This window comes from Prunus avium, chromosome 2 (genome assembly GCF_965620075.1).
Source record: "Prunus avium chromosome 2, drPruAviu1.hap1.1, whole genome shotgun sequence".
NCBI classification, from domain to species: Eukaryota; Viridiplantae; Streptophyta; class Magnoliopsida; order Rosales; family Rosaceae; genus Prunus; species Prunus avium.
Genome location: NC_142285.1, coordinates 8,360,468 through 8,384,222, shown reverse-complemented (window position 1 = coordinate 8,384,222; position 23,755 = coordinate 8,360,468). Strand labels below are relative to the sequence as shown.

At 39.2% G+C, this 23,755-nt stretch overlaps 2 protein-coding genes and 1 long non-coding RNA gene across 8 annotated transcripts; 1 reads left to right on the top strand and 2 right to left on the bottom strand.

Moving 5' to 3' along the window:
• Window positions 1-8,703: 8,703 nt before the first annotated feature.
• On the bottom strand, window positions 8,704-11,640 carry LOC110770070 (uncharacterized). The gene is made up of 3 exons (XR_015834067.1): window positions 11,401-11,640; window positions 10,568-10,635; window positions 8,704-8,929 (listed from the first exon to the last, which is right to left on the bottom strand). It is a non-coding gene; the product is annotated as an uncharacterized LOC110770070 (long non-coding RNA).
• Window positions 11,641-12,878: 1,238 nt separating this feature from the next.
• Window positions 12,879-15,484, top strand: LOC110751714 (transcription termination factor MTERF8, chloroplastic-like). 3 transcript variants are annotated; one of them, XM_088247867.1, is made up of 2 exons: window positions 12,879-14,168; window positions 15,146-15,484. In XM_088247867.1, the coding sequence occupies exon 1, from the start codon at window positions 13,040-13,042 to the stop codon at window positions 14,159-14,161; it is 1,122 nt and encodes a 373-aa protein (XP_088103993.1). In that variant the 5' UTR covers window positions 12,879-13,039; the 3' UTR covers window positions 14,162-14,168; window positions 15,146-15,484. The 3 variants fall into 3 exon arrangements, with proteins under 3 accessions (XP_088103993.1, XP_088103992.1, XP_021807915.2); XM_088247866.1 differs by having other exon boundaries at window positions 15,142-15,483; XM_021952223.2 differs by lacking the exon at window positions 15,146-15,484 and adding an exon at window positions 14,735-15,135.
• Window positions 15,485-17,044: 1,560 nt separating this feature from the next.
• Window positions 17,045-23,353, bottom strand: SAC3C (SAC3/GANP/Nin1/mts3/eIF-3 p25 family). 4 transcript variants are annotated; one of them, XM_088249387.1, is made up of 9 exons: window positions 22,846-23,347; window positions 22,636-22,736; window positions 21,525-21,746; window positions 20,110-20,331; window positions 19,921-20,006; window positions 19,693-19,789; window positions 19,198-19,290; window positions 18,953-19,107; window positions 17,045-18,065 (listed from the first exon to the last, which is right to left on the bottom strand). In XM_088249387.1, exons 1-9 carry the CDS (start codon window positions 23,063-23,065, stop codon window positions 18,062-18,064), a joined length of 1,200 nt encoding a protein of 399 aa, XP_088105513.1. In that variant the 5' UTR covers window positions 23,066-23,347; the 3' UTR covers window positions 17,045-18,061. The 4 variants fall into 4 exon arrangements, with proteins under 4 accessions (XP_088105513.1, XP_088105515.1, XP_088105514.1 ...); XM_088249389.1 differs by lacking the exon at window positions 21,525-21,746 and having other exon boundaries at window positions 22,846-23,353; XM_021977248.2 differs by lacking the exon at window positions 17,045-18,065 and having other exon boundaries at window positions 18,949-19,107; window positions 22,846-23,349.
• Between the last annotated feature and the right edge of the window lie 402 nt (window positions 23,354-23,755).

Genomic DNA, 23,755 nt, shown 5'->3' with positions numbered 1-23,755 from the left:
CTGAAGAAGAAATTGACTATTGCTCCGGTGTTGACAATTCCCTCAGGAGGAGGAGGATTGGTGATTTATAGTGATGCATCTCTTCAGGGTTTGGGATGTGTGTTGATGCAGAATGGTAAAGTGGTTGCTTATGCATCTAGACAGCTGAAGGTGCATGAGAGAAACTACCCTACACATGATTTAGAATTGGCTGCAGTGGTGTTCACCTTGAAAGTTTGTAGGCATTATTTGTATGGTGAGAAGTTTGAACTCTTTTCAGACCATAAGAGTTTAAAGTATCTCTTCTCTCAAAAGGAGCTGAACATGAGGCAAAGGAGATGGATGGAACTCATAAAGGATTATGATTTCACGTTGGAATATCATCCAGGGAAAGCTAATGTTGTTGCAGATGCATTGAGCCGCAAGCCTAGAGGAGTAGTCGCATCTGTAATGGCATACGAGTGGAAGATGCTGGAAATGGCATCAGAGATAGACCTAAAACCAACTACAGTTGGAGGAGATGTTTTTCTGGGGAGTATGACAGTTCAACCTAGCTTGATTAGTAAGGTGATTCAGGAGCAAGCTCAAGACGTGGGAATGCGAGCTAAAATGGTTGAGTTAACAATTGAACCAACTTTTATAGGTCCTTCTGAATGGACAATTGGGAATGATGGTGGTTTGAGATACCGAGGGAAGTTGTGCGTGCCTGAATCTAAGAATCTTAAGAGAGAGATTATGGATGAAGCTCATCGTTCTAAGTATACGGTTCAATCAGGAAGTACTAAGATGTACAAGGATCTTAGGAGACAATTCTGGTGGATTGCTATGAAAAGGGAGGTGGGACAGTATGTGACTAAGTGTCTAACTTGTCAACGGGTGAAGGCAGAACATCAACGGCCATCAGGGTTGTTGAAACCTTTATCTATTCCTATTTGGAAATGGGAAAATATTGCTATGGATTTCGTAGTGGGATTGCCTAAGACTAAGCAGGGTCATGATGCAATTTGGGTTATTGTGGACCGACTGACGAAATCTGCACACTTTCTGCCTGTATCTATGAAGTATTCAGTGGACACACTGAGTAAGCTCTACATTCGTGAGGTGGTGAAACTACGCGGGATTCCTATATCCATTGTCTCGGATAGGGATGCTCGTTTCACTTCTAAGTTTTGGAATAGTTTCCAAAAGGCCATGGGAACTAGATTGGATATGAGTACAGCTTTTCACCCTCAAACTGATGGTCAAACTGAACGAGTGAATCAAGTGATGGAGGATATGCTTCGGGCATGTGTCTTGGACTTCAAGGGAAGTTGGGATGAATATTTGGCATTGATAGAATTTGCCTATAACAACAGTTATCACTCTAGTATTGGTATGACACCGTATGAAGCATTGTATGGAAGGCCATGTAGATCACCTGTTTGTTGGGCTGAGGTAGGTGATAATAAAGTAATGGGTACTGAGGTAGTTCAAGAGACTACAGAGAAGGTTTCTATCATCAGGGATAGAATCCGCAGAGCACAGAGCCGTCATAAGAGTAATGCAGATAAGAAACGGCGGAGTGTGGAATTTGAAGTTGGTGACCATGTGTTTTTGAAGGTTTCACCAATGAAGGGAGTAATAAGATTTGGTAAGAAGAAAGGAAAGTTATCTCCCAGATTTGTTGGACCTTTTGAAATTCTAGATAAGGTTGGAGAGTTGGCATATCGGTTGGCATTACCTCCAATGATGTCAAGTGTTCATAATGTGTTTCACGTGTCAATGTTAAGGAGGTATATTAAGGATGCTTCACACGTAATTGATTACGGTACTGTTGAAGTCAATGGAGATGCAACTTATGTAGAGGCACCTGTACGCATCTTGGACAGGATGACCAAACAGCTTAGAACAACTCAAGTGAATTTGGTCAAAGTGTTGTGGAGTCACCATGACGAGGGTGATGCCTCTTGGGAATTGGAGTCTGAAATGAGGAAGAAGTATCCTCATCTTTTTTAGGACGAGGCGGGTTGAATTTCGGGACGAAATTCCTTTAAGGAGGGTAGAATGTAATGACCTCAAAAATAATATTTGGTTTTATTATTTTGTGGAAAATCTTTTTAAGTCATGTGACTATTTTGGGTGTTGTATGAATTTGGTTTGATGTGAAAAGATTGGAATTAAGTGAGTTTAATCGCAAATTGGGACAAAAATACCCATATAATGAAGTTTATGATTTTTCAAAGGAAGTATAAGAAATTGAAGTGAGAAAATTATGATTTTTGAATTGGAAAATCGTGATTGATCTCACGAACGCGTAGGCGCAAACGGTTCGTGAATCCGAGTTGAAACGAAGAAGTTATACTCGTTTGACGTTTCAGGAACTAAATTGCAAACAGAGACTTTGCCTATAAATTTCAGATAGACACTGTTGGGATTCATAATTTGCAATTGAACCCGGAGGTTTGAGAGCTCGTCGGAGAGGCGATTTCCGGCGGCTACTGCGGCGGCGTACGGTGGAGGTGATCAACACCACCAACCCAGTTAGGAAGCCTGCTATCTTGTGAACATAACCCAAGAAGAATCGGAGCAATCGGAGGTGTGGTGAAGGCAGGGTGACGCCGCGAAGTTGGTTCGTCAATAGTGAAATCAGCAACTTCAACCAGCGGTTTAAGCCACTTACACTCCGAATTGGACCTCGAGGTAAGAATTAAAGTTGTTCTACTCAGTATTACGAACATTTTGGCATAGGTCTTGACCGGCGATTTTAGGGTGGTCCGTCGCCGGAATAGTACCCGAACCACCACCGGCGGTGGCGGCGCAGGGTGGCGATTCTGAGTTAGGGCTTTAGAGACAGAATGTAGTCCTGGAGTTACTGAACATGATAGTATGTTTAAATTGTTGAGATTCCGTCGTTTAATCGACGATCGGAGCCTCACAAATGTGGACCATTGATTGGAGATGATCGGACCGTTGGATCGTGTCCAATTTTAATTATGTTGTAGCTGGTGTTGTGAGGAGTCTGTACGTTCAGACAGATTGATGATCGGACGTCCCGATCTTAAGTTATTAAATTTCAAAGTTAAGGCGAGCGATCGTCATTCGATCGTGTAATGTAGAATAATCCGACCGTTGGATTGGGCCCAAATTGTCGCATGGTGATGTCGGGACTATTTAGAGTCCATTGGTGCGATCCGATTTGGAATCCGAGGTTGTGGGCCCAATGCGGATTTTTGGGGTGTCGGTTAGACATGTGGGGCCCACGGGATCCAAATAGTGACCTTTTGGACCCAATGGGTGTGGTGACCTTTTGGACCCACGGGACCCTAAACCCATTGTCCAAAGTGATCAAATCTCATCCAACCAACTCCAAAACTGTGACGTACGTGCTGTCGACGTCGAATCATGACCAATGACACCCATTGTCCAAAAGGTCACTATTTGGGTCCCGTGGGTCCCACATGTCTAACCGACACCCCAAAAATCCTCCTTGGGCCCACAACCTCGGATTCCAAATCCGATCGCACCAATGGACTCTAAATAGTCCCGACATCACCATGCGACAATTTGGGCCCAATCCAACGGTCGGATTATTCTACATTACACGATCGAATGACGATCGCTCGCCTTAACTTTGAAATTTAATAACTTAAGATCGGGACGTCCGATCATCAATCTGTCTGAACCTACAGACTCCTCACAACACCAGCTACAACATAATTAAAATTGGACACGATCCAACGGTCCGATCATCTCCAATCAATGGTCCACATTTATGAGGCTCCGATCGTCGATTAAACGACGGAATCTCAACAATTTAAACATACTATCATGTTCAGTAACTCCAGGACTACATTCTGTCTCTAAAGCCCTAACTCAGAATCGCCACCCTGCGCCGCCACCGCCGATGGTGGTTCGGTTACTATTCCGGCGACGGACCACCCTAAAATCGCCGGTCAAGACCTATGCCAAAATATTCGTAATACTGAGTACAACAACTTTAATTCTTACCTCGAGGTCCAATTCGGAGTGTAAGTGGCTCAAACCGCTGGTTGAAGTTGCTGATTTCACTATTGACGAACCGACTTCGCGGCGTAGCCCTGCCTTCACCGCACCTCCGATGGCTCCGATTCTTCTTGGGTTATGTTCACAAGATAGCAGGCTTCCTATCTGGGTTGGTGGCGTCGATCACCTCCACCGTAAGCCGCCGCAGAAGCCGCCGGAAATCGCCTCTCCGACGAGCTCTCAAACCTCCGGGTTCAATTGCAAATTATGAATCCCAACAGTGTCCATCTGAAATTTATAGGCAAAGTCTCTGTTTGCAATTTAGTCCCTGAAACTTCAAACGTGTATAAATTCTTCGTTTCAACTCGGATTCACGAACCGTTGGCGCCTACGCATTTGTGAGATGAATCTCGATTTTCCAATTCAAAAATCATAGTTTTCTCACTTTAATTTCTTATACTTCCTTTGAAAAATCATAAACTTCATTATATGGGTATTTTTGTCCCAATTTGCGATTAAACTCACTTAATTCCAATCTTTTCACATCAAACCAAATTCATACAACACCCAAAATAGTCACATGACTTAAAAAGATTTTCCACAAAATAATAAAACCAAATATTATTTTTGAGGTCATTACATTCTACCCTCCTTAAAGGAATTTCGTCCCGAAATTCAACCCGCCTCGTCCTAAAAAAGATGAGGATACTTCTTCCTCATTTCAGACTCCAATTCCCAAGAGGCATCACCCTCATCATGGTGACTCCACAACACTTTGACCAAATTCACTTGAGTTGTTCTAAACTGTTTGGTCATCCTGTCCAAGATGCGTACAGGTGCCTCTACATAAGTTGCATCTCCATTGACTTCAACAGTACCGTAATCAATTACGTGTGAAGCATCCTTAATATACCTCCTTAACATTGACACGTGAAACACATTATGAACACTTGACATCATTGGAGGTAATGCCAACCGATATGCCAACTCTCCAACCTTATCTAGAATTTCAAAAGGTCCAACAAATCTGGGAGATAACTTTCCTTTCTTCTTACCAAATCTTATTACTCCCTTCATTGGTGAAACCTTCAAAAACACATGGTCACCAACTTCAAATTCCACACTCCGCCGTTTCTTATCTGCATTACTCTTATGACGGCTCTGTGCTCTGCGGATTCTATCCCTGATGATAGAAACCTTCTCTGTAGTCTCTTGAACTACCTCAGTACCCATTACTTTATTATCACCTACCTCAGCCCAACAAACAGGTGATCTACATGGCCTTCCATACAATGCTTCATACGGTGTCATACCAATACTAGAGTGATAACTGTTGTTATAGGCAAATTCTATCAATGCCAAATATTCATCCCAACTTCCCTTGAAGTCCAAGACACATGCCCGAAGCATATCCTCCATCACTTGATTCACTCGTTCAGTTTGACCATCAGTTTGAGGGTGAAAAGCTGTACTCATATCCAATCTAGTTCCCATGGCCTTTTGGAAACTATTCCAAAACTTAGAAGTGAAACGAGCATCCCTATCCGAGACAATGGATATAGGAATCCCGTGTAGTTTCACCACCTCACGAATGTAGAGCTTACTCAGTGTGTCCACTGAATACTTCATAGATACAGGCAGAAAGTGTGCAGATTTCGTCAGTCGGTCCACAATAACCCAAATTGCATCATGACCCTGCTTAGTCTTAGGCAATCCCACTACGAAATCCATAGCAATATTTTCCCATTTCCAAATAGGAATAGATAAAGGTTTCAACAACCCTGATGGCCGTTGATGTTCTGCCTTCACCCGTTGACAAGTTAGACACTTAATCACATACTGTCCCACCTCCCTTTTCATAGCAATCCACCAGAATTGTCTCCTAAGATCCTTGTACATCTTAGAACTTCCTGGATGAACCGTATACTTAGAACGTTGAGCTTCATCCATAATCTCTCTTTTAAGATTCTTAGATTCAGGCACGCACAACTTCCCTCGGTATCTCAAACCACCATCATTCCCAATTGTCCATTCAGAAAGACCTATAAAAGTTGGTTCAATTGTTAACTCAACCATTTTAGCTCGCATTCCCACGTCTTGAGCTTGCTCCTGAATCACCTTACTAATCAAGCTAGGTTGAACTGTCATACTCCCCAGAAAAACATCTCCTCCAACTGTAGTTGGTTTTAGGTCTATCTCTGATGCCATTTCCAGCATCTTCCACTCGTATGCCATTACAGATGCGACTACTCCTCTAGGCTTGCGGCTCAATGCATCTGCAACAACATTAGCTTTCCCTGGATGATATTCCAACGTGAAATCATAATCCTTTATGAGTTCCATCCATCTCCTTTGCCTCATGTTCAGCTCCTTTTGAGAGAAGAGATACTTTAAACTCTTATGGTCTGAAAAGAGTTCAAACTTCTCACCATACAAATAATGCCTCCAAACTTTCAAGGTGAACACCACTGCAGCCAATTCTAAATCATGTGTAGGGTAGTTTCTCTCATGCACCTTCAGCTGTGTAGATGCATAAGCAACCACTTTACCATTCTGCATCAACACACATCCCAAACCCTGAAGAGATGCATTACTATAAATCACCAATCCTCCTCCTCCTGAGGGAATTGTCAACACCGGAGCAATAGTCAATTTCTTCTTCAGTTCCTTGAAGGCTTTCTAACAATCCTCATTCCAAATGAACAACACATCTTTCCTTGTCAACTTGGTCAAAGGTGCAGCAATACTTGAGAAACCCTCAATAAACCTTCGATAATAACCGGCCAAACCCAAGAAACTGCGAATCTCAGTCACAGTAGTAGGCTGTTTCCACTCCATAACTGCTTCCACTTTAGAAGGATCCACGGATACCCCATCCTTAGAAACCACATGACCAAGAAATTTTACTTTATCCTGCCAAAAATCACACTTTTCATACTTGGCATACAACTGATTCCTTCTTAGTGTTTCCAAAACAATCTCTAGATGTCTATCATGATCTTCATCATTCTTTGAGTAGATCAAGATATCATCCACAAACACCACAACAAAATCATCCAAGTAAGGACCGAATATTCTGTTCATCAAATCCATAAACACAGCAGGTGCATTAGTCAACCCGAAAGGCATGACAACAAACTCATAATGTCCGTACCTGGTTCGAAATGCTGTTTTAGGAATATCTTCCTCCCTCACCCTAACTTGGTGATATCCTGACCTCAAATCAATCTTTGAGAACACAGTTGCCCCCTTTAACTGATCAAACAAATCTTCAATCCTTGGCAACGGATACTTATTTTTAATCGTTACCTTGTTTAACATTCTGTAATCCACACATAATCTCAATGTGTGATCCTTTTTCATCACAAATAGGACAGGTGCACCCCAAGGTGACGTACTTGGTCTAATGAACCCTTGTGCCACTAAATCATCAATTTGAATCTTGAGTTCTTTCAACTCGGTAGGTGCCATTCTATAAGGAGCCTTTGATATTGGTGACGTTCCCAGAATCAATTCAATAGTAAACTCCACTACCCTCCTTGGAGGCAAACCCACAATATCTTGGAAAACATCCTGATACAAAGATACTTTAGGAACATCTTCCAATGTTAGAACTCGTTCTACTCTTTCCACAAGAGCTAGAAACCCAAACTTCATAGTTGCATCAGTTTTAATGCACCTATGCCGAACCACCGCTTGCCCAGGAGTATGAAACGACACTAACATTCCATGACAATCAATTACAGCATGATTACACCGTAACCAGTCCACACCAAGTATCATATCATATGAGTTATCAACCAGAACAATTAAATCAGCAAGGAACTCCTTGTTACCAATCAACAATGGGCAAGACTCACACACCAAAATCAATTTCACAGAATTACCCAAAGGTGACTCAACAGTTAAAGGCACACCAAGCAATTTAGGAGTTAATCCCAACGCATTCACAACAGATCGAGAGATAAAAGAATGTGATGCACCAGTATCAAACAAAACCCTCACAAGATTATGAAAGAGAGTTATTGTACCTTCCACACCAGTGTTCCTCTGCCTTTGACCCACTGCAAAGACTCTGGCATTTCCTTGTCTTTGTTGTTGCCCCGGTTTGTTTTCACTCTTGCAACTCTTAGCAATATGTCCTGGCTGACCACAAGTAAAGCATGTATACACCTTAGGTTTGGTACAGTTTGTTGACAGATGACCCACCTCATTGCAGTTATAACATCTAATGGGCCCAGCTTGCTTAGCATGTGCCTCATTTTTTGTCGCAGTCAGGTACCCCGTCCTCTGCTCTTACCAACACCTCCCTGATTCCCAGTGGTGCTACTTTGTGCTGGCGCCTTTCCTTTCCCTTTGGCGTCTCTCTTGACATCCAGACTCTTCTTAAACTCATTATTATTTGCTTCAATAGAAGCTGCACACTCCACCACATCCACCATTTTCGTGTGGCGAAAACCAGTCACCATCTTCTTCACATAAGCATTCAAACCCCTTTGAAACTTCTGGGTTTGTTGCAACTCACTCAGAGGGTCTGCAAAACGAGACAACTCAGTAAACCGTGCCTCATACTCCCTCACAGTCATGGTCCCTTGTGTCAAGTTTATGAACTCCATTTGTAATTCCTCTTTCACGGTATCAGGAAAGTACTTCTTGTAAAAGAGTGCCAAAAATTCTTCCCAATCCATCTGGTCCACATTCTGTGATCTTTCCACCGTATCCCACCACACTCGTGCCTCAATGATGACTCAACTCTTCTGAGTCAAATATTGCATTACAAACTCACATAATAAATGAACAATCATTATATTACAAAATCTGCTCCTCAGAGTTCATTTCACACAGCGGAAGTCTAACACTCACCAATACTCTCACACCACACTTTGCACTCTGTGGAACCACTAACGAGCCTCCTGCTCCTCACCTTTATTGTCCTGCTCACGGTCTCTACCACCTGCAGGATTTTCCCCTACACCATTGAATAGTGCACCGGGTTCACCACAGAACAACCCGGTAAGCTTTCTAAAGCTTGTATGAGTCAACCACGTCCACAGTACAATATGTCAATTACACATAATATACAAACACATGCACTTTCATTAGCACACCACAATCCTTGTATAACCAAGGTAATCATAATCATCAATATCATCACAATCATAATTCTTTTATTTTATTTAAAGAACTGTTTCGATCACCACCTGTGACCACACCAAAACTCTTTATTTCAAAGTAGTTTTAACACGTCATTTATTTGACAGATAGAAGAGATAATACTATGAACCTCTAATCTATAACACTACAAAACACCAAAGTAGTGTTCACTCATGATTACACTCCAGTCATGAGTACTAGATGGCGCCAGACTACAGCTCTAACTGTTCTTGGGTCTTGCTCCCTAGGGTAATTTATCCCTCATTATTTGCCACGAGAATGCCCACCTGACAAACTCAGAAGGGATTCAAGGTATTCTCACCTAAATCCATCAACACCAAAACACCAAAATACCAACACCAAAACAATATAAAATGTAGTTTCACATTAAACATTGTTTTATAGCCAAATACACCAATCACAGCAATACATATTTATTATATATATTTATGTGGTTATTCACGAATGAATTTCCACCATACATCCACAATAGGCCTGGAAATAAAGCCCAGGTCCGATGGGCTAGCCCGAACCCGGCCCGATTTTTTGATGTGTGGGCTTACCCGGCTCGAAGTAATGGACGGGCTTAGCCCAGTCCGAAGTAATGGACGGGCTTAGCCCGGCCCGAAGGCTTAAATGTAGGGCTTGGGCTTCATTTCTAAGCCCTTTAAAAGCCCGGCCCGGCCCGATTATAATTAATTAATTAATTTAATTTTAATTATATTATATGATAATATATTTTTATATTTCTATCCGCTAGACAAGTTTGTTTTGAACAACTTTTTTTGTTTTTGGTGAGAAGTTTGGAACAACATTGTCTGCCAACTTGTCTTAAAAGTACCCACTTTGTTTTGAACAAAAGTTGGTAAAGCAACTTTTCTTTGTTGAAAGTCGGAAGTTGAAAGAAATAAGGGCATCCAATCCAAGGCAGACAACGGGTAGTGGGAGGCCATAAAGAAGTGGAAATGAGTTGAATAAAGCATAAAATAATGGCCCATTTCATATGGCTAAATAGGCCCGAATCGTTGGCCCGATCATAAGCCCGAAAATGTTAGGCCCATGGGTAGGGCCTGGGCTTTGTATATTTGACATAGGGCTGGCCCGGCCCGGCCCGATCACTCCTTAGGGCTGAAAAAGCCCGTTACTAATTAGGGCTTGGGCTCACACCTCTTAGGGCCGGGCCAGGCCCGGCCCATTTTCCAGGACTAATCCACAACATATGTTATATGGTTAAACACCAAAATCTCTAATAAAAAGTATTAATTCAAAACAAAATAAGTTTCACTTACCTCATGAACCGTTGATGAACAAGTTCATGTGTTTTAAATCAATTAAAACATTTTATAAAATCACAACCAACATGTTAATTATAGCCATTAACATTATCCAAGGTCACATTATAATAAATATAATAATTCGTGACTTTACTCACGATTAGGATGGTTTTACTCACCTCTCGTCCAAGCTGCGTCTTCAACAACTTAACGAATCCTCAACGAGCAACTCAAACTCCAACAATACCTAAGCAAAGTACATAACCCAACTTAGCACAAACCTTCAAAATCCAAGATTTCGCATCTAATGACGAAATTGCCCTTTGGACCTACCGGGGATCCAAAGTGATCAAATCTCATCCAACCAACTCCAAAACTGTGACGTACGTGCTGTCGACGTCGAATCATGACCAATGACACCCATTGTCCAAAAGGTCACTATTTGGGTCCCGTGGGTCCCACATGTCTAACCGACACCCCAAAAATCCGCCCTGGGCCCACAACCTCGGATTCCAAATCCGATCGCACCAATGGACTCTAAATAGTCCCGACATCACCATGCGACAATTTGGGCCCAATCCAACGGTTGGATTATTCTACATTACACGATCGAATGGCGATTGCTCGCTTTAACTTTGAAATTTAATAACTTAAGATCGGGACGTCCGATCATCAATCTGTCTGAACCTACAGACTCCTCACAACACCGGCTACAACATAATTAAAATTTGATACTATCCAACGGTCCGATCATCTCCAATCAATGGTCCACATTTGTGAGGCTCCGATCGTCGATTAAACGACGGAATCTCAACAATTTAAACATACTATCATGTTCAGTAACTCCAGGACTACATTCTGTCTCTAAAGCCCTAACTCAGAATCGCCACCCTGCGCCGCCACCGCCGGTGGTGGTTCGGGTACTATTCCGGCGACGGACCACCCTAAAATCGCCGGTCAAGACCTATGCTAAAATGTTCGTAATACTGAGTAGAACAACTTTAATTCTTACCTCGAGGTCCAATTCGGAGTGTAAGTGGCTTAAACCGCTGGTTGAAGTTGCTGATTTCACTATTGACGAACCGACTTCGCGGCGTAGCCCTGCCTTCACTGCACCTCCGATGGCTGCGATTCTTCTTGGGTTATGTTCACAAGATAGCAGGCTTCCTATCTGGGTTGGTGGTGTCGATCACCTCCACCGTAAGCCGCCGCAGCAGCCGCCGGAAATCGCCTCTCCGACGAGCTCTCAAACCTCCGGGTTCAATTGCAAATTATGAATCCCAACAGTGTCCATCGGAAATTTATAGGCAAAGTCTCTGTTTGCAATTTAGTCCCTGAAACTTCAAACGAGTATAACTTCTTCGTTTCAACTCGGATTCATGAACCGTTTGCGCCTACGCGTTCGTGAGATCAATCTCGATTTTCCAATTCAAAAATCATAATTTTCTCACTTCAATTTCTTATACTTCTTCCTTTGAAAAATCATAAACTTCATTATATGGGTATTTTTGTCCCAATTTGCGATTAAACTCACTTAATTCCAATCTTTTCACATCAAACCAAATTCATACAACACCCAAAATAGTCACATGACTTAAAATGATTTTCCACAAAATAATAAAACCAAATATTATTTTTGAGGTCATTACACTAATCATGGAGAGACTTCCAGTCCCGATTAGATGATTGAAAAAAAAACAATTCCGTACCTTGGAACCACAGGCAAACCTAAACCGCTTACCCAGAGAGCCTGTCATTAATATTTAACAATACCAAATACCATCATTTTCAAACTCATAAGATGTGTACTTTTACCAGATTATCGATTTCACAACATTCGATCTACTTGCCAAACACAAGTACCAAATAGGCATTAAATTTTCAAAAACCGGTCGAGATTTTGGAAGCAAGAAAAAGGAACAAATAGGGCTTGCGCTATGGTTTCATGGAATCCATGGAATGTGTTTACTTTGGGGCTGTCACTTGCGTCATACCATGATGAAATTATGGTTGTGAACTTGACAACTTGACCACAAATCAGCAACAAGTCCAGTTACTAAACTTCAAATGGGCATGGCTCAGTTTTATGCAATTCTCAGTTTGTCACTGATACAACAAGGTTGAGAAACACATAACTAAATTGGAAATAATCCAGACCAACTTCAAGCACAAAAGATCTGGACAAACCATAAAAAAACAAAAAACAAAACCATCGAATGAGAAAACATATCTAAAACTCAGTTGGTAAGCTCCATAATTGCAGAAGCTATGTCTCCATCTGCAGCCTTCAGTGCCTTTACAGCCTTTGATCTAGATACCCCTCCCGTGAGTGACGAGTGGTAAAAAACGTAGTGGAATTGGGAGAGATTTGAATCGGAATGTGTATTGAAACTACAGAACAAAAATGGTAAATTGATAAATTATAGTAAAAATAATAATTTAGGGGTCGTTTGGCAGTGCTTCTCTAAGAAGCACTTTTGCCCAAATGTAAGGTGTACATAGTTAACTGTCGGGTCCAAATAGTTTTCCCTCTACCAATAAAGGAAAAACCGAAAAGCCCAGCGAAAACCCTAGTTACCTACTCGATCCCAATCTTTCCGGTCTGGCTACAACGGGAAATTTGTGTTACAGTGTGAACATCGGCTTCCAAAATGGCTAACCTTGTCCTCAGAAATCTGCATTCTTTAGTACAAAAACGCCTTTTTGCAACATTACCAACGCCTACATCTGCATTATGTTCATCTTTTACAGTTGAGTACCTGGTGAAGTCATGCGGGCTTCCTTTAGAATCTGCAATCTCAACCTCCAAGAAGCTCCAGATTAATAAGAAGCAAACCCATCGGATAGATTCTATGCTCAAATTCTTGAAATCTAACGGATTTGATGATGCCCAAATCGCCAAATTGATCGCCAAGTTCCCCACAATCCTCCATTACAAGGTACGCAACAATCTGGAGCTCAAATTCAACTTTCTCATTGAAAATGGCTTTTTGGGTCAGAATCTGCCAGAGCTCGTTTTATTGAATCCAGTCATTTTGGCTCGGAGTTTGGATTCTCACATAAAACCAGCACTTCAATTTCTCAAGAAATTGCTTTCAACCAATGACGTGTTGGCGGCGGCCAAGCGCTCTTCATGGCTGTTAAACACTGATAGTGAGGGTACAATTCAACCCAATGTGGCCCTTTTGCAGAATGAAGGTGTTCCCTTTGATGTTTTAACAAAACTGATAGTGTTTCAGCCGAGGACCATTTTGCAAAATGTTGACAGAATGGCTTATGCAGTTAGAACAATAAAAAATTTGGGCATTGACCCGACTGATCCGATGTTTGTCCGGGCTCTTCGAGTTATGATCTCTATGAAAGAGTCAACATGGAAAAGGAAAATTGAATTTTTTAAGAGTTACGGGTGGTCTGAAGATGATGTTCTGTCAGTTTTTAAGCGCCAACCATTTTGTTTAGCTTGTTCTGAGGAGAAACTTGGGAGACTCATGGATTTCTTTCTGAACACTGTGAAGTTGGAACCGGAGACTATGATTGCCAATCCCATGCTTCTTATGCATGCTTTTGAGAAAACAGTTCTACCAAGGTATAATGTTTTCAAGATTTTGTTTTCTAAGGATTTGATTAATAGGGACAACAAGAGGCTGTCCCGGATGTTCACACGAACTGAGAGGAGATTTTTGGATAATTATGTTCTTAAGTATTTGAATGAAGTCCCAGACCTACTGGAGATATACCATAGTTCTAAGGAAGGGACAATAGAGATTCCTTAGTACAATAGTAAGTGGACCTGTGAAATTTTGTATTGAAATATTGTCTCTTTGCTCTGGATTCAGAGTTCTTTTTTTTTATATGTAATCATTTAGATTTGTTTGCTTGACTCTCGTTTTCTGATTCGTTATACGTATTCATTCACATTATACAACTTTTTCCCTAATATCAGGCAAATTCTTTGGTGGTATAATTTTTTAAGAAAAAACAAGACACATAAATAATAAAAAGCAAAACTCCATCTTCATGCACTTAATTGGTTTAAGAGCATGTTTGGACTGCGATTGCTATTTGCTATACCTTCTGTTAGTATCATGAAGTCCTTGCTGCATCTGTTGAGAAGTGAAGGAGAACACTGTTTTAAACATAATCAGTTAGTTTCGACTGCCCTTTGTTCTTTTACTAATAATTTTATATTTCCAAGCGGACATTTATAATTGTATCTATAAAGGGAACAATATCAAAAAGTTCATTCCACTAGAATCAAAGGCATTATATGTTAGTGATACATTTTGGCTTTTCTATCACTTCCATTTTTATTTGTCTTGTTCTAATGTTGCTTTCTTTTTGGCTAGACGTCGGGGCTTCTTTTGATTCTTGAACGGTTTTTGTTACTGAGAAATTGAAATGGATTCAAATTCTGGTTTTCCAGTGGATGAGTTTGCTGCGATGGATGTTTCTGGATTTGAAACAGCATTTGAAGCAGAAAATTGTGGTGTTTGTTCTAATGTTTTTGCAACAAGTTGGGCAGATGAAAGTGTTCATTAAGTTAAAAATGTACCTCATATTAATCTCGCTTGAAGTTCAGTAGGATAATTTTTTAGGATAATCTTGATTTTTCTAATGGGTACAGTCCTTGTACATAACTTTGGTTTTCTAATGGTGTTTGTACTTTTAGGATAATCTTGATTCTGTACAGGGTATTTTTGTGTGTCCTCTGCTACGATGGATTTTTTATGGACTGAAAAGGACTTTATTGCAGCCAGTAAATGATGTTGCTGTTTGCTGTAATGTTTTCAAAATGAGGACAGCAGAAGAACAACTGCCCCTCATTGAGAAATGCTTGAGATCCTTTGGTAAGAAGATGGTGGGGGATTTACTATGGATCACATACGTTCAAAGGCTCCAGTGCTGGTAAATTTTAAGATAAGAGTCATCTCTAAGAGGGGATATTTTTGTTGCCTGCACTGGTGATCACAGCCGGGTAGGTCATGGTTGTACATTACTGAATACAGGGGCAGTATGTACATGTTTGAAATGTGGTGAATAATATTTTAACATCCCTTCTTAACGATGTTTTCTTTAAGAATGCCTCTTCTGTCATCTTACCTATATTAAATCATCACCCTTGCATTGTCTCATGAGGTTCTTAACTAACATTAAATGCATACCCAATTTGAATTCATTTTGCCAGGCTCTCCAAAGTTAAAATGCTTGGATACATTATCATTGTACTTGTACGTATTGGTATACAGGTCTAATTTTACCAACAAACTAGGATGCTTTTTGAGACTGAAGTTACTTTTCTTTCTTTTCCCTGTATTAGTATCCTTACTCTTAGAATTAGAAGACCCATGGTTTTTGCATATGATTTCACCAATTGCTTTCATTATTCTGAAACTTGTTGAGGGAGTAGTCTGTCAAAGGAAATAACTACACGCTTAATGCCAGCAGATTGACAGCTTTGACAGATTGACAGCGGATTGACAGCCATCAGTGCCTTCCAGCAACCATTGTTTTGCCTATGAGATCTGGATATATTTCAGTTCGTATTATCATAAACCGATAGCAATGCATTGCTTCAATGTTAATCTCTTCTCCTCGAATGAGTTCATGCCTCGTCTTTAATTTTCGATTTTCTGCTTCTTTTTTTTTTTCCTCCAATTTTTAGGGATTCAAATGTCGTGAAATGGGTGTATTCGCGATAGTTAAGGCCTCTAAATAGAGGTAGGCTCCACAAATTGCCACTTCACCATCTCAGATTGGTGGGAAAACAGCCAAGTGGGACTAGAAGTGTCCCTGCCACATCAGGTTAGGAACGAAGTTGACAGTATAGGGCAAATTGAAACGAGAAACAACGGTCAATGGGGGATATAGGTCACTTTCAGTTTTTAAGGTGCAAAGTGAGATTTGACCCAAGTTTCAAGGGGAATTTTAACTAAGAAGCTTAAATTATTATCCAAGTTTCAGTAGTGGCACACCTATCACAAAACAAAAGTTGGATCATTTTAGGGCATGTTGCTTGAGCCTTAAGTTAACTCTCTCAATCGAGCCTAGTAGCATGGGTTTGTAACTAAGCATGGCATTAAAGTGATTGGTTGGCTATAGAAACCTTCCCAAGTGAGGCATATAGTGGTCTTGGACTGTTCACCTTGGTATTGGTAGGTGAAGTCGCACAAAGCACACCTCCTACCCTTGGGGTTAGTAGGGTCTCCCAACCACAAAGGTTGGGTAGCAACCAAACCGGAAGTTAACTCTCTCTAAACTTGATCTAGCAAGAAGGGAGGCCAGAACATTGTTCGAGTGCTTGGTCCCACTTTCTCCTCATGGGGTGAACAACTATTCTCGTAAATTCATTTGAGATGTACAATTTCTCATTAATCTTAGTTGGTGATGTGGAATTGTGGACCCCATCTGTAGCAAAAGGCCTTAGCCCACATGAATCAACCCCAATTTAGTTTGCTCTAGGCCAAAAAACTTTCTTGTAACGGGAATAGCACTGTTTTGCTATTCTTGGCCAATAACACAATGACACGTGAAAAAAGTTCGCCCATGTGTTTTTACATTATTGGCCGAGGATAGCAATAATATCCCCGTTGCATGAGAGTGTTTCTCCACCATAGAAGGTCGATAAAACCTCAATTTCCCACCAACAGTTTATAACATAACTTTCAATCTGGAAACATTGATCAAAATCAATACAAGTACTTGATACAAATTAAGAGCCATCTAACAAGCCTTGTCCTAAACCCACGGAAGTCTTTCCAACATTTGAACATCATTAAAATAATACATCAAAGGCTCTCATAAAGGTTCATTTCAACAAAAAAACACAACATTTGCACATCATCAAAAGAGTCATTTGAGCAGAAACAGAAGTGTGCACATCATCAATGTCTCCAAGGCTGAAACCTCTTCAAGAACTCCTTCCTCTTGGCAGGAGACTTGAACCTCTTCTTTCTTCTCTTAGAATAATGGGAACTCGCCACCATGCTGTAAATCAAGGGTTGGACAATTTGCTTCACCACCTGAAAACATAAGTTCTTGCTGCAACACCATAAATGTTCTTTGAAATTTGTCACCCAAGGATTGGCTTCTTGTCTTCAACGAGATGTGTCGTCAATCTCACTTGAACATTAAATACATGCAGCCCTAAACGTCGTACAAGCCTTCATCCACCTTGTGCAATACAAACATCTACATGTCCTCGCATGGGTGATAGATGAAATATGAAAAAATATATATGTTACAATATTTCTTACAAGAAGCAGAACTTGCACTCCAGAAAAATCTTCAACACCACTTTACTCTCTTTTTGGCTTGAGAGTACCACTGCAACAAAAAATTCTCCCACTTGAGAGGGCAGTAAGGCACTGTCAACCGACAATTTCTCATCAGCGAGAAAAGAATCCACCCTTTAACTAAAAGCTTACTTTTGTACTTTGCCCTCTCCATCCAGGTCATTGGTCATTTTCATTAGAGTGTAAGCACAAAAATGAGCACCATACTATTGGCAACCTTTGGTTGCTGCACCAAAAAGATCTTTTATACCTTGGTTTAGTGGAAACTTATTTCTTATACTCATCAAGGGACCGTGGGACGTGAGGCCCTCTTACCAAGTCTACCGGATAAAAGATGATAAGAGGGCCATATCCTTGCGTTGGACAAGATTTGTGCATTTATTACCTGAAATTAAACAAGTACACATGTCAACGACAAAAGTAACAAAATACATGATAAGAAAAATATCAAGCCCCTTACATGCAAACCCAATTCAAACACCATGCTTAAAGGGCAATTGCTGAAACATATGTTTTAAACAACAAAAACTAAAAAATTAAAAATTAGCTTCACAATCAATGCCTAATTATCACCCTAAAACATTCAAAATGAAAGACATGAGAGAGAGAGAGAGAGAGAGAGAGAGAGAGAGAGAGAGAGAGAGAGAGAGAGAACCATTGGTCTCATTAAGGATACACATTTGCTTTTTATTTTTATTTTTATTTTCAGTTTCCCCAAGAGCCCCAGGAGATGTTCTAGAAAGTCAATAAACCATATTGCACACAAAATCTGAGTGTATTGAAATGATGTACTTGAACATGAGTTCTAAAAATAGAAAATCTGGCTTATCAAACAAATCTGTGAACAATATCTCACTGCCTATTTCAAATTGTAATTTAATCAAAATATTAGTTGGGATTTCTTTTTATTTATCGTTATTGGATTTGAATATTTTAATAAAAGTTATTTCCATAATTGATAATCCACTGTTAACTTTAAACACTAACTGATAATTGTTTTAAATTGTTTTATGAATTAAATTATCTGCAATTTCTTTGCTGAAGAGTTCTCGAATTTATGTTTAAGAACAGTAAGAAAATAACTCATTGCTAAAGTTTTCACACTTTTTTTTTCATTCTCTCATGATATAATCTTTCAAGCCTAGTGGCAACCGAACTATTGATGTTTTCATCCCTAAAGATCTTTGGTAACGAAACTGTCACTAGCTAGGAGCCTATGATGGTGTAGGATTTTGTCACTGGAGGACTTGTGCCACCAAGTTTTAAAGTTACCTCTCAAATTGTTCCAAACCCACAAATATATAGCTTTGAAACCCATCCTTAGGATGACAAAAGGTGGTTTGCTTAGTAGGTAACAAATTATATCCTTCTTCATTTGTACAAATCTCAAGACCACAAGCTTTGCAAAATGATTCCAAATCTGATTCCTGAAAAACCACATACAGGTTTGAAAATCTCAGCAAACAGTAAATATCAAAATAACAAATTTTAGTACATTTGAGTTATTGATAATCTACCGTCATCATCAAGAGCTTGGATAAGTTTGCCAGCGGGTATGGATGAAGCTTGTATCCGCCAATATTTATACATGACACAGCTAGTGCTCGAACCTTTGGAAGTTAACAACCACAAAACAAGATTTGATTTTTGTCATCACAAGCATTGATGTGGATTAAACAGTAAAGAATTGAACAAGATCCGGAACTTAAGATGAACAAAATCCAAGCTCCAAGGAATATAATAACCACATAAAGACAGAAGTAAACAGGATACCTCTCTCTTTCTCTCATTCTCACCCACACAGACAGGGAAAACAAGAACTACAGCAACAATTTCATTTGTCAATAAGAACTTATCATCTCAGCAACACAGAGCCAGGGAATTTATCATTCAACAAGACTAAAAAACAGTCCATGCAAGACAAGCCAAAATGAACATACTGTTCTATTGAGGTCTAAATGACAAGAACCTGGATTGTAAGTCATAGGTTAAGACTCTAGAAATTCATTTACCTCATTGACATAAGGTTCAAGAATGCAGTATTGAAGATAAGATGCTTCAGCTGCTATAGTGCTTAGGAAACAATTATAGTTGCCTATCCGGAATAATCTGTTGCAGAAGCTGACCATCTTTCAGTTTTCGAAAAAAGAATACTAATAAAACCATTTCATATAGATGTTAAAAAAAATAATTTCCAATAATTAAGCAAAGCACATAAAATAAAGGGAAGTGGAAATTACCGTAAAATCTTTCGGGAAAAGCAAATTTCCTTAGATTTCAATAACGTGGAAGGAACATTACGAAACCACCACGAAAGTGACTCCCCCTGGGACCAGAACAATCTATATTTCACATATATACAACTCAATGCAAAACAGCAACAAAGAATAAAGAAAATGAAAAAACATGAAAATGCAATAGAGATTAACCATTGGTTGGCTGTTAGAACCAAGATGAAGTAGCACATAAAACGAACAAAACTCAGCTTCATTCTCATATGTAGAACTGGAATCTCGATTTGCATCATACATATTAAATAGAGATGTCAGAGTCTTTGCAAGCTGCTCCTTGTTAAGGTAATTCATTGAAGAAGTATTATTTTGACTGCTACAACGCCGAAGCTTGTGAAGAGATATCACATGAAATTTGACCTACACCATAAAAACTTGAAATTAACAAAGCTTTTGGTATTTCTAACGTTAGGAGATCTAAATCCATAACAATTTAGGTACTACCAATTAAATAAGTTCCTTCCACATTTGAAGGTTTAGTTTAATGAATTACACAGCTACTAAGAATTACACAGCTACTAATAACTGAATATAGCATGGCAAGAGCATCAAATGAGAAGGACCTCTTATGGCCTACTAATTAGCAACATTCTGCGATGATTTCTCCCATTTGTTCCCTTTACATGTGAACACTTCAACTTTTACTTTCTGTAATGATGAAGGAAAAATCCTTAAACTACAAATACGTGTCACATAACGAAACAAGTGTTTCATACCAAGAATACTTGTATTCCTATAAGTTATACAATACATGTATTCCAATTATTACTAGAATATTTGTATTCCTATAATTAATACAATAGCGGTTGATTCCTAAAACAAAATTCAGTAATAGCAGTTCCCATATTCTCCTTGTTAAATTTATGTTTTCTTGAAAAATGATGAGGATAAGATCCAATGGCAACTTAAACAAGTACTATCTAATCTAAAGGATAAAAGTAGATAAATGATTCTTTTGTATTTTTTTTCCCTTAAGAAAGAAGGACATTTCTATCTGGATAAAATGGACAATACATGTTCTTCCAACAAGCCTGCTTTTGTGTTACTTATGAACTTGTGCCTTAACACTTGGTGAGGTATTCGACCCAAAAAAAATCACTTGGTGAGGTCAAACTTGAGATGTGTACTTCATGCTAGCACCACTATGTCATAAGCCCACTAAAATAAACACCAAAACAATACACAACAATTTTGTGCTTTGACTTAAGCACCAGGCCGCAGTCAACACACAATCTCACTAGCTGCAGAAATGTTGGTTGACATGTAGAAATACTGTTCTTTATCAGGGTAATAGCATTAAGAACAAAGCTTTTTGTGTTGATAAATAAGGCTACAGTTTTCAGCGCAAGACAGTGGCTAACTCTTTTCTATTTATGATGTGATAACATGAATTGAAGAGGAGAAACTCAACAAGTCATGACTCAATTGCACAACATATGGAAACAATCAACAAACAAAAAAATGTCTATGAAATGAAAAATTAACTGGATAGGGCATACTATGAAGACAAAGCTTCAGAATATGGAGATATAGGCTTTGCATGAAACTCATACCATTTTCTCATACATGCGGATTACTTTGTTGTTGACAATATTCTGCATACTAAGATCTTGCCTTATCGACCTTGTTCGATCAAAGAGGAAGTCATGAACCACTGCAAAGGGATATTCTCTAGAATCAAACAAGTTTAAAAGATAATTTAAAGTGTCTTCCAACACAGGGAGCGGCCGGACATCTGATGCTTCAACTTGTTTGGTGGATATAGTTCTGAAAAACTAGTGGAAGAAAGCATGTATTAGCTTCTATTTCCATTACATGTGAAGGGTTGTAGCATTAAAGTAACAGTTGGAAATTCGCTATCCTGTGAAATCAATTCTTTCTATCTACCATGCATGAAAAAATAACATTCCTATGATTCTTCCAATCATTGTAATTCTTGTTAAAATCCAATTCCCTTCTCTCAACTTCTTGCGTTCAGATGATAACTAATGTGCTTAAATTCACGTGGTATTCCAAGTTTAGCTGCAGTGATAATTCAACATATTGTTATCCTTTCTTTTTTCTTTTGTTAAAATGGAGGGAATCAAATCCTGACCTAACCTAATAATAACTTCCCCACCCAAAATACATTGTTCTCTCAAACTAAAATATACATATTTAATATGCAGTTCTCAAATTTATATTCCAATAATTTCCTTGATATCAAATCAACTTGATTAAAACTAATTTGTAATGTTCTAGAAATCTAAGAAAGTGACTAATTTCAACTTTTATATATACAGGTGGTGAAGCAACAAAACTCATTTTTCTATCCCTTGTGTTTTTTACTTTATTTAATTCCCTTTTGCTAAAAAAACAAAGAAAAGAAAATAAAAGAAAGAAAGTAAGTAAATGGAGCATCAGAAAACATCAAACTACAATACACCACTTTTGGTAATAACCCAATTTAAATGGAAGTTCATCCAGCAGACACATTTGCGGTACATTCCAATGTCATATTACAACTGGTATGAACAAACCTGAACAGAAACGCAAAGACTGAATTTTTCAGGTAGTATTGATTTCTATTTCATCTTAAATGGAAATTTTCATTGTCCAATACCCATTTATTATTAAAGAATTACCAAACAGAATTAGGAGAATATAATTAAGGTAGAGTCTTACCTTTTTAACGGCAAGGTCTGGAGATGATTGAGCTGGATTTCCATTTAGCCTCTCAAACACTGCTAAATCTCGAAGCCGCTCTCGCTGAGCTCTCTCTCTTTCTACATAGATATCACATCACACGCCTCAAAAAAGGGCATCAACATCTTAATAACAACAGCTATCTATCAGCCAAAAGAAGACAATTAGGAAGCGTTAATGGAAGCTGACCTGGGCACCTCAAAGGGCAAGTACCCACAATGGCGGGAAGGTCGGAAGGGTCATCTACGCCGTCGCTTTGTGCTTTTTCACCGCCACTTGCAACTCTACTCGAGGACTTGGGAGTCGAGTTGGGTTTCGAAGCGAACCTGTTTGTGCGAGAAACCGTTGATTCTCGAGAAGAAGAAGAAACGTTTCGAGGTTGAAGACGACCACGCCCTCGCCTCTCCATTTCCACCTTCCACTTCCTTTCTCGCTCTTTTGGTACCAAATCAGCTAGATCAAAGTTTCAAAAGAAAATCAAAATAAAACAAAAGGGGTTCTGGCAAGCTCTATCAATCCAGAGAATGAGGTTCGCGGGGAAAAAGAAAAGGGGACACAGGCAGCTGGGGGTGTAGATATTTCAGGAAATGGTTGTGTGAAATTGATTCAGGAGTTGATTAACTGACTACAAAGAGCAAAAACAATCTAAATGGAAGCGTTATGGAAAAGGAGATTTGGAGACGTTTAAAATTAAAAAAATAAAAGGGAAAGAAAAAGAGGCAAACTGTTATTTCTGGTCGACGTAGTTTATCGTTTTTAACACTGGTCCATAGTTTCAATTTTATCTTATTTATTTTTGCCAGCATAGTTTGAATTTTACCATTGCAGTTTTCAATTCGAAACAATTCAACGACACATTTTAATTTCTATTTAATTTTTTCCAATTTTTAACGACGTCCCTCTCATTAAGGATATTTCAATCCATTCAAACCATCTAATGATAAAACATAAGTGTGAATTATTTTCATTCATTTTATGCGTGATTTTTGAGCTTAGAGTTCCATAAAAAATTTCATCTTTAGTTTAAAATTTGAGTGAATTGGAAAAAAATTTAGCTCAAATGGATCAGAATACGTAGTGGAATTGGGAGAGATTTGAA